The sequence below is a fragment of the Schistocerca cancellata genome, chromosome 8 (genome assembly GCF_023864275.1).
Source record: "Schistocerca cancellata isolate TAMUIC-IGC-003103 chromosome 8, iqSchCanc2.1, whole genome shotgun sequence".
Lineage (NCBI taxonomy): Eukaryota > Metazoa > Arthropoda > Insecta > Orthoptera > Acrididae > Schistocerca > Schistocerca cancellata.
Window position 1 is genome coordinate 575,790,393 of NC_064633.1, and position 14,366 is coordinate 575,804,758.

General features: G+C 42.8%; 1 protein-coding gene across 1 annotated transcript in view; it reads left to right on the forward strand.

Annotated features, from left to right (window-relative positions):
* LOC126095764 (transient-receptor-potential-like protein) overlaps positions 1-14,366 on the forward strand; it is a 191,057-nt gene that overhangs the window by 52,233 nt on the left and 124,458 nt on the right. Inside the window, exons 8-9 of the mRNA XM_049910569.1 lie at positions 13,129-13,363; positions 13,859-14,011. Coding sequence (XP_049766526.1) covers positions 13,129-13,363; positions 13,859-14,011 — 388 coding nt within the window. The remainder of the gene's footprint in view (positions 1-13,128; positions 13,364-13,858; positions 14,012-14,366) is intronic.

Sequence of the window (14,366 nt, forward strand, 5' to 3'; positions counted from 1 at the left end):
ATAACACGACATTCAAACTCACTTAAATCTTGATGACCTGCCATTGTAGCAGCAGTATCCAATCTAACAACTGTGGCAGACACTTGTTGTCTTATATAGGCATTGCCAACTCATTGCCATAGTCTGCATGTTTACATATCTCTGTATTTGAATATGCATGCTTATACCAGTTTCTTTGGCACTTCAGTGCATGTACATTCTGATTATGGTACAAAAAATTCACGTATCTGGGTGAAATAATACAAATACAATAATAGACAAAGAAGCAAGGACAAGGAAAATGGAGGTGGCTTTTCAACTAACAAAAAACCTGTATAACAAGAAAGTTATTTCCATAAATGCAAAACTTGGCACTACAATACTGTCATTAAACCAGACTGCCTTTACACAGTGGGATGCCATTTGTTAAGTGCATCCAAACAATCAATTGAAATAGAAAAAAGGAAAGAGAAAAAATCAGGAAAATCCTGGGACCAGGAAAAGAGGATGGTAAATGTAAACTAAGAAGTACTAAAGAATTGTATGAAAAAATACAGCGAATATCAGACACAATGAGGAAGAGAACAGTTGCATTCTATGGACACCTAAAAAGTCTACATGAAAAGAGGATAACAAAATGAATTTTTAACTTCTTTGACAGAAAACCCAAAACTTCAGTGACATGAACAAAAGAAGTTAACGTAGACCTGAGGGAAATGGGAATAATGGAGGTAGAAATAGGGGAAAGAGAATGGTTCAGAGCAAAAGTAAAAAGTTTCAAGGGCTTCCAGGGGAAAACAAAGAAAAAGATAAGTGCAACACGGATACAAGAAAGAAGCAAAAAACAAAGGGAAAGAACAAAAAAATTACTGGAAAGAAAGAAAGGAGAAAAGGATGAATACGTAAGTTATTTCATGGTGGTCCTTAGTAGGCTAAAGCAATTTAAAAAATAAATAAATAAAAATAAAAAATTAACAAATAAATAAAATATGAAAATATAAGATGGGTCAAATGGAAGAAATTAAATTAAAGTCAGTACAAAAGAACAATTAAAATCATATACATAAAGAATCCAAATGAAAAATAAAATAGGAAGAAAAAGTGAGAGCAAATTAAAAGGTTAATAAGATGATTAAAATAATGTGGCAAATGATTAGAAATAGAAAAATACATTTAAACCAACTAAATGAATAAAAATAATGATCAGTCATTTTGATAAATATTTAAAAATAAAAATTTTTTAACACCTCACAAGATTCCATCCCATGGCCCATTACACATCAGGCTAGTATGCTAACTACTACACCATTTTTTTCCCCCGTTGATGACTCATAAAGGAAGGCCCCAAGGTCAATGGCTGCCGGGCGACATACTTGGAATCCTAACATACACTTTCAAAAACTCGATTGCACCCATAAGGACCTCTGCTTGTCGGTGCCACTTTGCCTTTATTAGTAATGGTGAATCGATACATGTCCACCATTTGCTTTGCTCTTTGCATTGGGGTCATAATGATACACCCAACACTCATTCATTCATGATGATTACATGGCTACAGAACTCATATGAATTGGTTTGATACAGCTGCAACATTTTCAGTGCAGTCTCAGTTTGTCAGAGTTTTTGAATGTGCAAGCAGTCAGGGAACCCAGTGTGTGGCTAGCTTTGTCATGTTCAAAATGTTCTGTAAGATACTGAAAACTGACCTGTGGCTGAATTTCACTTTTCTTCCTAGTGTTCTGTTATGTTACACCAGGCTTCAAGCACCACAGCCTTCTCTTCTCTTGCAATTCCCAGTTCTTCACAGAAAAATGCTCTTCAATCCCTTCTTCTGTCATTTAGACCTAACCACTGTGTCATATGACAGTGAGCTGATGCCATACACTTCACCAACTGATCACGGACTGTTACAGTACTGTTGCCTTTCAAATGCAGAAAATGAATAGCTGCACAATATCCACTTAATCAATGAGGTGTACCATTTTGTTTTCACTCCTTTACGGCCATCCTTTAGTACTGAGGTGTAATAATTTCAATGTGAACCAGGACTGCAAATATTTACCTACAAACAAATAAAAAATTATTTATGTGACTTTACTTTTAGAGTTGATAATTAGAACCTTATATTAGCTCTACAAGTTGAAGAAGTCTATCACTCTTAATAATAATTATGATGAAGATGATGCTAACAACAACAGTTAATTATAGCCCTTGAGATGCTGAAATGATTTTCAAATCAGCTGTCCTCTTTTCTACAAGTATTCAGAAGTTTCCAAGGTGATTTCAGTCATCCCTCTTGGGGTTCACACAGTGCTTTCTATAGCAAAGGTGTTTTTTTTCCATTTCATTGACATTTTATGAACATCTATGCTCTTCAAACAGACAACCGTAGAAGTTAATAAATTTATCGTGAATGCCTCCACTAAGTTTCTATCTTTGAACTCTCAAAATTTCTTAAGTGCCATTAGCTACATGTCACAGTTGATTATATCTGCTTTAAAATCACATCGATTTTATTGTGAAAATTATTTCTTGTCCATTTTATTACACGAATAGCATCTGAAAAGCCCCATATTTGCAATGATTTTCTCAGTTATCTGTAGCACAATGCAAGTAATTATATATAACACAACTAATTTCCAATATTATGAGAAGGAAAGTTGCTACTCACCATATAGCAGAGATGCTGAGTCGCAGATAGGCACAACAAAAAGATTTTCACACTTAAAACTTTTGGCCAATGGCCTTTGTTAACAACAGACACAGACACACACACACACACACACACACACACACACACAGAGTGCAACAGGTGGACTCGACTGTTGGAATAAAGGACAATCATAAGCACACAGCATGATTTACAGATTACTGTCATGTGGTTTATGTTTTCACAACATAATAAACCACCAACTTAGAGCAAAATATTGTTAAATGAACATAAATTCTGTAGGAGCACTTAAGACCCTTTCCTAGACTCTGGATGTGGCTTTCTGAAGGAAGTGGTAAGTTTTATGGCACAAAGGAATTACAGACATTGACTGTGAGTGGGCAATGATTTAAATCAATGGGGAAAGATCCAAATTTATGCCAGACCAGGATTCAAACCTGGGTCTCCTGCTTACTAGCAGATGCTATAACCACTAAGCCATCCGGACATAGTGGTCATCACAACTGAATGCACTACCCTAGCAGGCCTCCCATCAGATCCTAATTCTCAACTTATTCACACACTACTAATCTGGTGCTCCTTGTCCATTATTCTCATTACTTGTGGCATTTCACTGATTCTCATAAGAATTTGAACCTGGTGTACATCTCCGTTGAAGAGATCATTGGTCGTCTTTTCCTTAATTATATATATGTGGCATCCGTTCTTTCAGAAAATCCTTGTCCAGTATTCTCATTACATGCAGCATTTCACTGATTACCATGAGTTCAAGCATGGTGTGCATCTGCACTGAAGAGATCATTGGCTGTCTTCACCTTTATTTTATATAGGTGGCATCTGTTCTTTTGGACATGTACGTGCCCATTATCTTGATCATTCATGGCGTTTGGCCGATTCCCATAAGAGTCTGAGCATAATGTGCATCTGCACTAAACAGACATTGGCCATCTTCATCTTAGTTATATATAAGCAGTGTCTGTAGATTCGGACATATCCTTTCCCAATAATCCTCATTACTTGTGGCATTTCACTGATTCCTGTAAGATTTCAAGACTGGTGTGCATCCGCACCAAAGAGATCGTTGGCCATTGTCACCTTAATTATATTTAGGTGGTGTCTATTCTTTCAGAATGATAAGGATAATGGACAAGGATTGTCTGAAAGGACAAACACCACACACACACACACACACACACACACACACACACACACACACACACACACACACACATATATATATATATATATATGAGGATGGATATGTGTGTGTGTGCGAGTGTATACCTGTCCTTTTTTCCCCCTAAGGTAAGTCTTTCCGCTCCCGGGATTGGAATGACTCCTTACCCTCTCCCTTAAAACCCAAATCCTTTTGTCTTTCCCTCTCCTTCCCTCTTTCCTGACGAGGCAACCATTGGTTGCGAAAGCTAGATTTTGTGTGTATGTTTGTGTTTGTTTGTGTGTCTATCGACCTGCCAGCGCTTTTGTTTGGTAAGTCTCATTATCTTTCTTTTTAAATATATATATATATATATATATATATATATAATAGAGGGAAACATTCCACGTGGGAAAAATATATTTAAAAAGAAAGATGATGAGACTTACCCAACAAAAGCGCTGGCAGGTTGATAGACACACAAATAAACACAAACATACACACAAAACTCTAGCTTTCGCAACCAACGGTTGCCTCGTCAGGAAAGAGGGAAGGAGAAGGAAAGACAAAAGGATTGGGTTTTAAGGGAGAGGGTAAGGAGTCATTCCAATCCCGGGAGCGGAAAGACTTACCTTAGGGGGAAAAAAGGACAGGTTTACACTCGCACACACACACATATCCATCCACACATACACAGACACAAGCAGACATTTGTAAAGGCAAAGAGTTTGGGCAGAGATGTCAGTCGGGACGGAAATACAGAGGCAAAGATGATGTTGAAAGACAGGTGAGGTATGAGCGGCGGCAAATTGAAATTAGCGGAGATTGAGGCCTGGCGGATAGCGAGAAGAGAGGATATGCTGAAGGGCAAGTTCCCATCTCCGGAGTTCTGACAGGTTGGTGTTAGTGGGAAGTATCCAGATAACCCGGACGGTGTAACACTGTGCCAAGATGTGCTGGCCGTGCACCAAGGCATGTTTAGCCACAGGGTGATCCTCATTACCAACAAACACTGTCTGCCTGTGTCCATTCATGCGAATGGACAGTTTGTTGCTGGTCATTCCCACATAGAACGCTTCACAGTGTAGGCAGGTCAGTTAGTAAATCACGTGGGTGTTTTCACACGTGGCTCTGCCTTTGATCGTGTACACCTTCCGGGTTACAGGACTGGAATAGGTGGTGGTGGGAGGGTGCATGGGACAGGTTTTACACCGGGGGCGGTTACAGGGGTAGGAGCCAGAGGGTAGGGAAGGTGGTTTGGGGATTTCATAGGGATGAACTAAGAGGTTACGAAGGTTAGGTGGACGGCGGAAAGACACTCTTGGTGGAGTGGGGAGGATTTCATGAAGGATGGATCTCATTTCAGGGCAGGATTTGAGGAAGTCGTATCCCTGCTGGAGAGCCACATTCAGAATCTGATCCAGTCCCGGAAAGTATCCTGTCACAAGTGGGGCACTTTTGGGGTTCTTCTGTGGAAGGTTCCGGGTTTGTGGCAGGTCGATAGACACACAAACAAACACAAACATACACACAAAATTCAAGCTTTCGCAACAAACCCGGAACCTTCCACAGAAGAACCCCAAAAGTGCCCCACTTGTGACAGGATACTTTCCGGGACTGGATCAGATTCTGAATGTGGCTCTCCAGCAGGGATACGACTTCCTCAAATCCTGCCCTGAAATGAGATCCATCCTTCATGAAATCCTCCCCACTCCACCAAGAGTGTCTTTCCGCCGTCCACCTAACCTTCGTAACCTCTTAGTTCATCCCTATGAAATCCCCAAACCACCTTCCCTACCCTCTGGCTCCTACCCCTGTAACCGCCCCCGGTGTAAAACCTGTCCCATGCACCCTCCCACCACCACCTATTCCAGTCCTGTAACCCGGAAGGTGTACACGATCAAAGGCAGAGCCACGTGTGAAAACACCCACGTGATTTACCAACTGACCTGCCTACACTGTGAAGCGTTCTATGTGGGAATGACCAGCAACAAACTGTCCATTCGCATGAATGGACACAGGCAGACAGTGTTTGTTGGTAATGAGGATCACCCTGTGGCTAAACATGCCTTGGTGCACGGCCAGCACATCTTGGCACAGTGTTACACCGTCCGGGTTATCTGGATACTTCCCACTAACACCAACCTGTCAGAACTCCGGAGATGGGAACTTGCCCTTCAGCATATCCTCTCTTCTCGCTATCCGCCAGGCCTCAATCTCCGCTAATTTCAATTTGCCGCCGCTCATATCTCACCTGTCTTTCAACATCATCTTTGCCTCTGTATTTCCGTCCCGACTGACATCTCTGCCCAAACTCTTTGCCTTTACAAATGTCTGCTTGTGTCTGTGTATGTGTGGATGGATATGTGTGTGTGTGCGAGTGTAAACCTGTCCTTTTTTCCCCCTAAGGTAAGTCTTTCCGCTCCCGGGATTGGAATGACTCCTTACTCTCTCCCTTAAAACCCAATCCTTTTGTCTTTCCTTCTCCTTCCCTCTTTCCTGACGAGGCAACCGTTGGTTGCGAAAGCTAGAGTTTTGTGTGTATGTTTGTGTTTATTTGTGTGTCTATCGACCTGCCAGCGCTTTTGTTGGGTAAGTCTCATCATCTTTCTTTTTAAATATATATATTTAAAAAGAAAGATGATGAGACTTACCAAACAAAAGCGCTGGCAGGTCGATAGACACACAAACAAACACAAACATACACACAAAATTCAAGCTTTCGCAACAAACTGTTGCCTCATCAGGAAAGAGGGAAGGAGAGGGAAAGACGAAAGGATGTGGGTTTAAAGGGAGAGGGTAAGGAGTCATTCCAATCCCGGGAGCGGAAAGACTTACCTTAGGGGGAAAAAAGGACAGGTATACACTCGCACACACACACATATCCATCCACACATACACAGACACAAGCAGACATTTGTAAAGGCAAAGAGTTTGGGCAGAGATGTCAGTCGGGACGGAAGTACAGAGGCAAAGATGATGTTGAAAGACAGGTGAGGTATTAGCAGCGGCAGATTGAAATTAGAAATTAGCGGAGATTGAGGCCTGGTGGATAGCGAGAAGAGAGGATATGCTGAAGGGCAAGTTCCCATCTCCGGAGTTCTGACAGGTTGGTGTTAGTGGGAAGTATCCAGATAACCCGGACGGTGTAACACTGTGCCAAGATGTGCTGGCCGTGCACCAAGGCATGTTTAGCCACAGGGTGATCCTCATTACCAACAAACACTGTCTGCCTGTGTCCATTCATGCGAATGGACAGTTTGTTGCTGGTCATTCCCACATAGAACGCTTCAGAGTGTAGGCAGGTCAGTTGGTAAATCACGTGGGTGCTTTCACACGTGGCTCTGCCTTTGATCGTGTACACCTTCCGGGTTACAGGACTGGAATAGGTGGTGGTGGGAGGGTGCATGGGACAGGTTTTACACCGGGGGCGGTTACAGGGGTAGGAGCCAGAGGGTAGGGAAGGTGGTTTGGGGATTTCATAGGGATGAACTAAGAGGTTACGAAGGTTAGGTGGACGGCGGAAAGACACTCTTGGTGGAGTGGGGAGGATTTCATGAAGGATGGATCTCATTTCAGGGCAGGATTTGAGGAAGTCGTATCCCTGCTGGAGAGCCACATTCAGAATCTGATCCAGTCCCGGAAAGTATCCTGTCACAAGTGGGGCACTTTTGGGGTTCTTCTGTGGAAGGTTCCGGGTTTGAGGAGATGAGCAAGTGGCTCTGGTTATTTGCTTCTGTACCAGGTCGGGAGGGTAGTTACGGGATGCAAAAGCTGTTTTCAGGTTATTGGTGTAATGGTTCAAGGATTCTAGACTGGAGCAGATTCGTTTGCCACGAAGACCTAGGCTGTAGGGAAGGGACCGTTTGATGTGGAATGGGTGGCAGCTGTCATAATGGAGGTACTGTTGCTTGTTGGTGGGTTTGATGTGGACGGACGTGTGAAGCTGGCCATTGGACAGGTGGAGGTCAACGTCAAGGAAAGTGGCATGGGATTTAGAGTAGGACCAGGTGAATCTGATGGAACCAAATGAGTTGAGGTTGGTGAGGAAATTCTGGAGTTCTTCTTCACTGTGAGTCCAGATCATGAAAATGTCATCAATAAATCTGTACCAAACTTTGGGTTGGCAGGCCTGGGTAACCAAGAAGGCTTCCTCTAAGCGACCCATGAATAGGTTGGCGTACGAGGGGGCCATCCTGGTACCCATGGCTGTTCCCTTTAATTGTTGGTATGTCTGGCCTTCAAAAGTGAAGAAGTTGTGGGTCAGGATGAAGCTGGCTAAGGTAATGAGGAAAGAGGTTTTAGGTAGGGCGGCAGGTGGTCGGCGTGAAAGGAAATGCTCCATCGCAGCGAGGCCCTGGACATGCGGAATATTTGTGTATAAGGAAGTGGCATCAATGGTTACAAGGATGGTTTCCGGGGATAACAGACTGGGTAGGGATTCCAGGCGTTCGAGAAAGTGGTTGGTGTCTTTGATGAAGGATGGGAGACTGCATGTAATGGGTTGAAGGTGTTGATCTACGTAGGCAGAGATGCGTTCTGTGGGGGCTTGGTAACCAGCTACAATGGGACGGCCGGGATGATTGGGTTTGTGAATTTTGGGAAGAAGGTAGAAGGTAGGGGTGCGGGATGTTGGTGGGGTCAGGAGGTTGATGGAGTCAGGTGAAAGGTTTTGTAGGGGGCCTAAGGTTCTGAGGATTCCTTGAAGCTCCGCCTGGACATCAGGAATGGGATTACCAAGGCAAACTTTGTAAGTAGTGTTGTCTGAAAGCTGACGCAGTCCCTCAGCCACATACTCCCGACGATCAAGTACCACAGTCGTGGAACCCTTGTCCGCCGGAAGAATGACGATGGATTGGTCAGCCTTCAGATCACGGATAGCCTGGGCTTCAGCAGTGGTGATGTTGGGAGTAGGATTAAGGTTTTTTAAGAAGGATTGAGAGGCAAGGCTGGAAGTCAGAAATTCCTGGAAGGTTAGGAGAGGGTGATTTTGAGGAAGAGGAGGTGGGTCCCGCTGTGACGGAGGACGGAACTGTTCCAGGCAGGGTTCAATTTGGATAGTATCTTGGGGAGTTGGATCATTAGGAGTAGGATTAGGATCATTTTTCTTCGTGGCAAAGTGATATTTCCAGCAGAGAGTACGGGTGTAGGACAGTAAATCTTTGACAAGGGCTGTTTGGTTAAATCTGGGAGTGGGGCTGAAGGTGAAGCCTTTGGATAGGACAGAGGTTTCGGATTGGGAGAGAGGTTTGGAGGAAAGGTTAACTACTGAATTGGGGTGTTGTGGTTCCAGATTGTGTTGATTGGAATTTTGAGGTTTTGGAGGGAGTGGAGCTGGAAGTGGGAGATTGAGTAGATGGGAGAGACTGGGTTTGTGTGCAATGAGAGGAGGTTGAGGTTTGCTGGAAAGGTTATGAAGGGTGAGTGAGTTGCCTTTCCGGAGGTGGGAAACCAGGAGATTGGATAGTTTTTTAAGGTGGAGGGTGGCATGCTGTTCTAATTTGCGGTTGGCCTGTAGGAGGATGCTCTGAACAACCGGTGTGGATGTGGGAGAGGAAAGATTGAGGACTTTTATTAGGGACAGGAGTTGATGGGTGTGTTGATTGGCTGAGTGGATGTGTAGGTGAAGGATTAGGTGGGTGAGGGCAATGGATTGTTCGGTTTGGAACTGGTATAGGGACTGACGGAAAGAAGGGTTGCAGCCAGAGATGGGAACTTTAAGTGTGAGGCCTTTGGGGGTGATGCCAAATGTCAGACAAGCCTGAGAAAATAAAATATGGGAGTGTAATCTGGCTAGGGCGAAGGCATGTTTGCAGAGGGAATGTAAATAAAACTTAATGGGGTCTTTGTGGAGGTGTTGTGAGGGTGACATGGTACTAGAAGGTGGAAAGTGGAACACGAGGCTGAAATGAAAATGAAAATAAATATAAAAATATATGGGGAGAAATAAAGGTAAAACTAGAAAGCAAATGGAGATCTGGTGTGAAAAAAGGCGAAAAAGGGTTGGTTAGAGCTCCCGGGAGTGGAAAGACTTACCTTAGGGGGAAAAAAGGACGGGTATACACTCGCACACACACACATATCCATCCGCATATACACAGACACAAGCAGACATTTGTAAAGGCAAAGAGTTTGGGCAGAGATGTCAGTCGGGGCGGAAGTATGGAGGCAAAGATGATGTTGAAAGACAGGTGAGGTATGAGCGGCGGCAAATTGAAATTAGAAATTAGCGGAGATTGAGGCCTGGCGGATAGCGAGAAGAGAGGATATGCTGAAGGGCAAGTTCCCGGAGAACTCCGGAGATATATATATATATACTTAAAAACAAAGATGATGTGACTTACCAAATGAAAGTGTGGCAGGTCGACAGACACACAAACGAACACAAACATACACACAAAATTCAAGCTTTCGCAACAAACTGTTGCCTCATCAGGAAAGAGGGAAGGAGAGGGAAAGACGAAAGGATGTGGGTTTTAAGGGAGAGGGTAAGGAGTCATTCCAGTCCCGGGAGCGGAAAGACTTACCTTAGGGTTTTTTTACAATGGGGCGGCCGGGATGATTGGGTTTGTGAATTTTAGGAAGAAGGTAGAAGGTAGGGGTGCGGGGTATCGGTGGGGTCAGGAGGTTGATGGAGTCAGGTGAAAGGTTTTGTAGGGGGCCTAAGGTTCTGAGGATTCCTTGAAGCTCTGCCTGGACATCAGGAATGGGATTACCTTGGCAAACTTTGTATGTGGTGTTGTCTGAAAGCTGACGCAGTCCCTCAGCCACATACTCCCGACGATCAAGTACCACGGTCGTGGAACCCTTGTCCGCCGGAAGAATGACGATGGACCGGTCAGCCTTCAGATCACGGATAGCCTGGGCTTCAGCAGTGGTGATGTTGGGAGCAGGATTAAGGTTTTTTAAGAAGGATTGAGAGGCAAGGCTGGAAGTCAGAAATTCCTGGAAGGTTTGGAGAGGGTGATTTTGAGGAAGAGGAGGTGGGTCCCGCTGTGACGGAGGACGGAACTGTTCCAGGCAGGGTTCAATTTGGATAGTGTCTTGGGGAGTTGGATCATTAGGGGTAGGATTAGGATCATTTTTCTTCGTGGCAAAGTGATACTTCCAGCAGAGAGTACGAGTGTAGGACAGTAAATCTTTGACGAGGGCTGTTTGGTTGAATCTGGGAGTGGGGCTGAAGGTGAGGCCTTTGGATAGGACAGAGGTTTCGGATTGGGAGAGAGGTTTGGAGGAAAGGTTAACTACTGAATTAGGGTGTTGTGGTGCCAGATCGTGTTGATCGGAATTTTGAGGTTTTGGAGGGAGTGGAGCTGGAAGTGGGAGATTGAGTAGATGGGAGAGACTGGGTTTGTGTGCAATGAGAGGAGGTTGAGGTTTGCTGGAAAGGTTGTGAAGGGTGAGTGAGTTGCCTTTCCGGAGGTGGGAAACCAGGAGATTGGATAGTTTTTTGAGGTGAAGGGTGGCATGCTGTTCTAATTGGCGGTTGGCCTGTAGGAGGATGCTCTGAACAACCGGTGTGGATGTGGGAGAGGAAAGATTGAGGACTTTTATTAAGGATAGGAGTTGACGGGTGTGTTCATTGGCTGAGTTGATGTGTAGGTGAAGGATTAGGTGGGTGAGGGCAATGGATTGTTCAGTTTGGAACTGGTATAGGGACTGATGGAAAGAAGGGTTGCAGCCAGAGATGGGAACTTTAAGTGTGAGGCCTTTGGGGGTAATGCCAAATGTCAGACAAGCCTGAGAAAATAAAATATGTGAGCGTAATCTGGCTAGGGTGAAGGCATGTTTGCGGAGGGAATGTAAATAAAACTTAATGGGGTCGTTGTGGGGGTGTTGTGAGGGTGACATGGTATTGAAGGTGGAAAGTTTAACATGAGGTTGAAATGAAAAAGAAGGATAGAAATATATGGGGAGAGATAAAGGTGAACTAGAAAGCAATTGGAGATCTGGTATGAAAAAAGGCGAAAAAGTGTTGGTTAAGTTGATCCTGTGGTGAACTTGGGTTGGTAGACAGCGATGTGGAAAAAGGTTAGGTGGTTGTGTTGCCGCTAAATCACGTCAAAGGACGGAGAAATTCGGGAAAATTTCGAGAAAATTTCGAAAAAACGTATTAAAGGAGTGGTGTTGTGGTGAAAGATTACGAAAATGGGGCTAACAATTGTAGAAATAATGACGTTAAAACCTGTGGGGAGCGGCTAAAATGATCAGTGATGTGCGAAAAACGGAAGTGGAAATAAACTTAAAGTTATTAGAACTAGCCAGAATGGTTGTTAAATACGTGAAAGCAGCTGTTATTGAACTGGAAACGGTGGATTTTATAGCAGCGGTAGTGTTGAAAACGGAAAATAAAATTTTTTGGTTATGATTGGGAAGTGGGTTACGTATTGTTGAGCATATATAGGCGGGATAAAATTGTATAGTAGATTACGGTAAAAGGGGAAGGTGAATACAAAGTGAAACTACTGGTAAAAATAGAAAGAGAAAATAAAGAGAAAAAAGAGAAATAAGACGACAGGAAAGATTTCGAAATGCAAAGGCGACAATAACAAACGTAATTGTTGGGTTCAAATTAATGACTGGAATGACTCCTTACCCTCTCCCTTAAAACCCACATCCTTTCGTCTTTCCCTCTCCTTCCCTCTTTCCTGATGAGGCAACAGTTTGTTGCGAAAGCTTGAATTTTGTGTGTATGTTTGTGTTCGTTTGTGTGTCTGTCGACCTGCCAGCACTTTCATTTGGTAAGTCACATCATCTTTGTTTTTAAGTATATTTTTCCTTCGTGGAATGTTTCCTTCTATTATAACCATATCATATATATATATATATATATATATATATATATATATATATATATATATATATATATATAGAAGGAAACATTCCACGAAGGAAAAATATATTTAAAAACAAAGATGATGTGACTTACCAAATGAAAGTGCTGGCAGGTCGACAGACACACAAACAAACACAAACATACACACAAAATTCAAGCTTTCGCAACCAACGGTTGCCTCGTCAGGAAAGAGGGAAGGAGAAGGAAAGACAAAAGGATATGGGTTTTAAGGGAGAGGGTAAGGAGTCATTCCAATCCCGGGAGCGGAAAGACTTACCTTAGGGGGAAAAAAGGACAGGTATACACTCGCACACACACACATATCCATCCACACATACACAGACACAAGCAGACATTTGTAAAGGCAAAGAGTTTGCCTACATCTTTGATATGTATAATTTTATGTTTATTTTTTTACTTATCCCGAAATAATAATGGGCACTGTTTGAACTCTCTTTAATTAAATTTCTTCTTCATCTTACACAGTTTGTGGCACACCCCAACATACAGCAGTTATTGGCAGCCATCTGGTATGAAGGTGTCCCAGGATTTCGACGGAAATCCATCACGCAAAAGCTGCTCCAGATCACCAGCGTGGCTCTACTCTTTCCTTTCTACTGCATGCTCTACATGTTTGCACCCAACACAAACACTGGGAAGCTGATGAGGAAGCCCTTCATGAAATTTTTAATACATGCCTCAGCTTATCTGTTCTTTCTGTGTAAGTAAGAACATAATGGGTCATTTAACTACACGCAAAAATTTGTAATATATTATCAGATACCCTGAAATTCAAAATTGTGGCTTTTTTGTTCTTTTGTATATTATCTTAAACATGATTTTGACAACAAAATTATTGTAGTGTGTTACATGTTTTTGTCTCAGACGTGGTAATTATTATGACGAAATCAGAATGTAACAAACATTCTTCACAGATCATATTAAATTGTCAAACATAATGATACAGTATTAAGAAACTTAATTTCTGTAACAGTCTGCAGATGTTTTATTGTTTGTATAATACAAAGGCACATTCACTAGAGTGTAACAGGAGCCAACCCAAGAATTCATTCAAAGCCCTTTATTTAGTAACATGGAAAATAGTAATCTGCTCATATCAGCTCATAGCGAAAACTTAATTTGTATGACCTACATTTGTTAACAACTTATTTGGTCCTCACACAACAAAGAAATATAATCTCTTGTGTTGTTGCAGTGATCCTTATTCTGGTGTCCCAGAGAGCGGAGGTGCAAGTTATACAGTTATTTGGAACAGATAGCATGAGAAGAGAATTGGAGGAGCAGCTACTGAAACAACGAGGCAATCCTCCAACTCTCTTAGAATGCGTTGTGCTTGTGTACGTTGCAGGTATGTGTTTTCAGTGCACATTTTTCTTGCAACACAATTCAGAAATCATGCTTCTTCACGAGTAGATGTTGCTCCTGCCTAGTGGCTGTACCATTTAGCTAGTTACATTCTGCATAGCTCATTATTAAACACTGTTTTTAAATGTGGCTAGCATTTGTAAATAAATATGAAACAATGAAAAACCCTTAAGTTTAACATTGCTACAAGTGCGGGTAAGCTACTACAAACAGCACAGTGAACACATTATTGTGACCAAGATAGACACGAAGCCCACACCTACTACAGTAGTGCAAGTTTATATGCCAACTGCAGATGGCGAAGAAATTGAAGAAATGTATGATGAGATAAAAGAAAT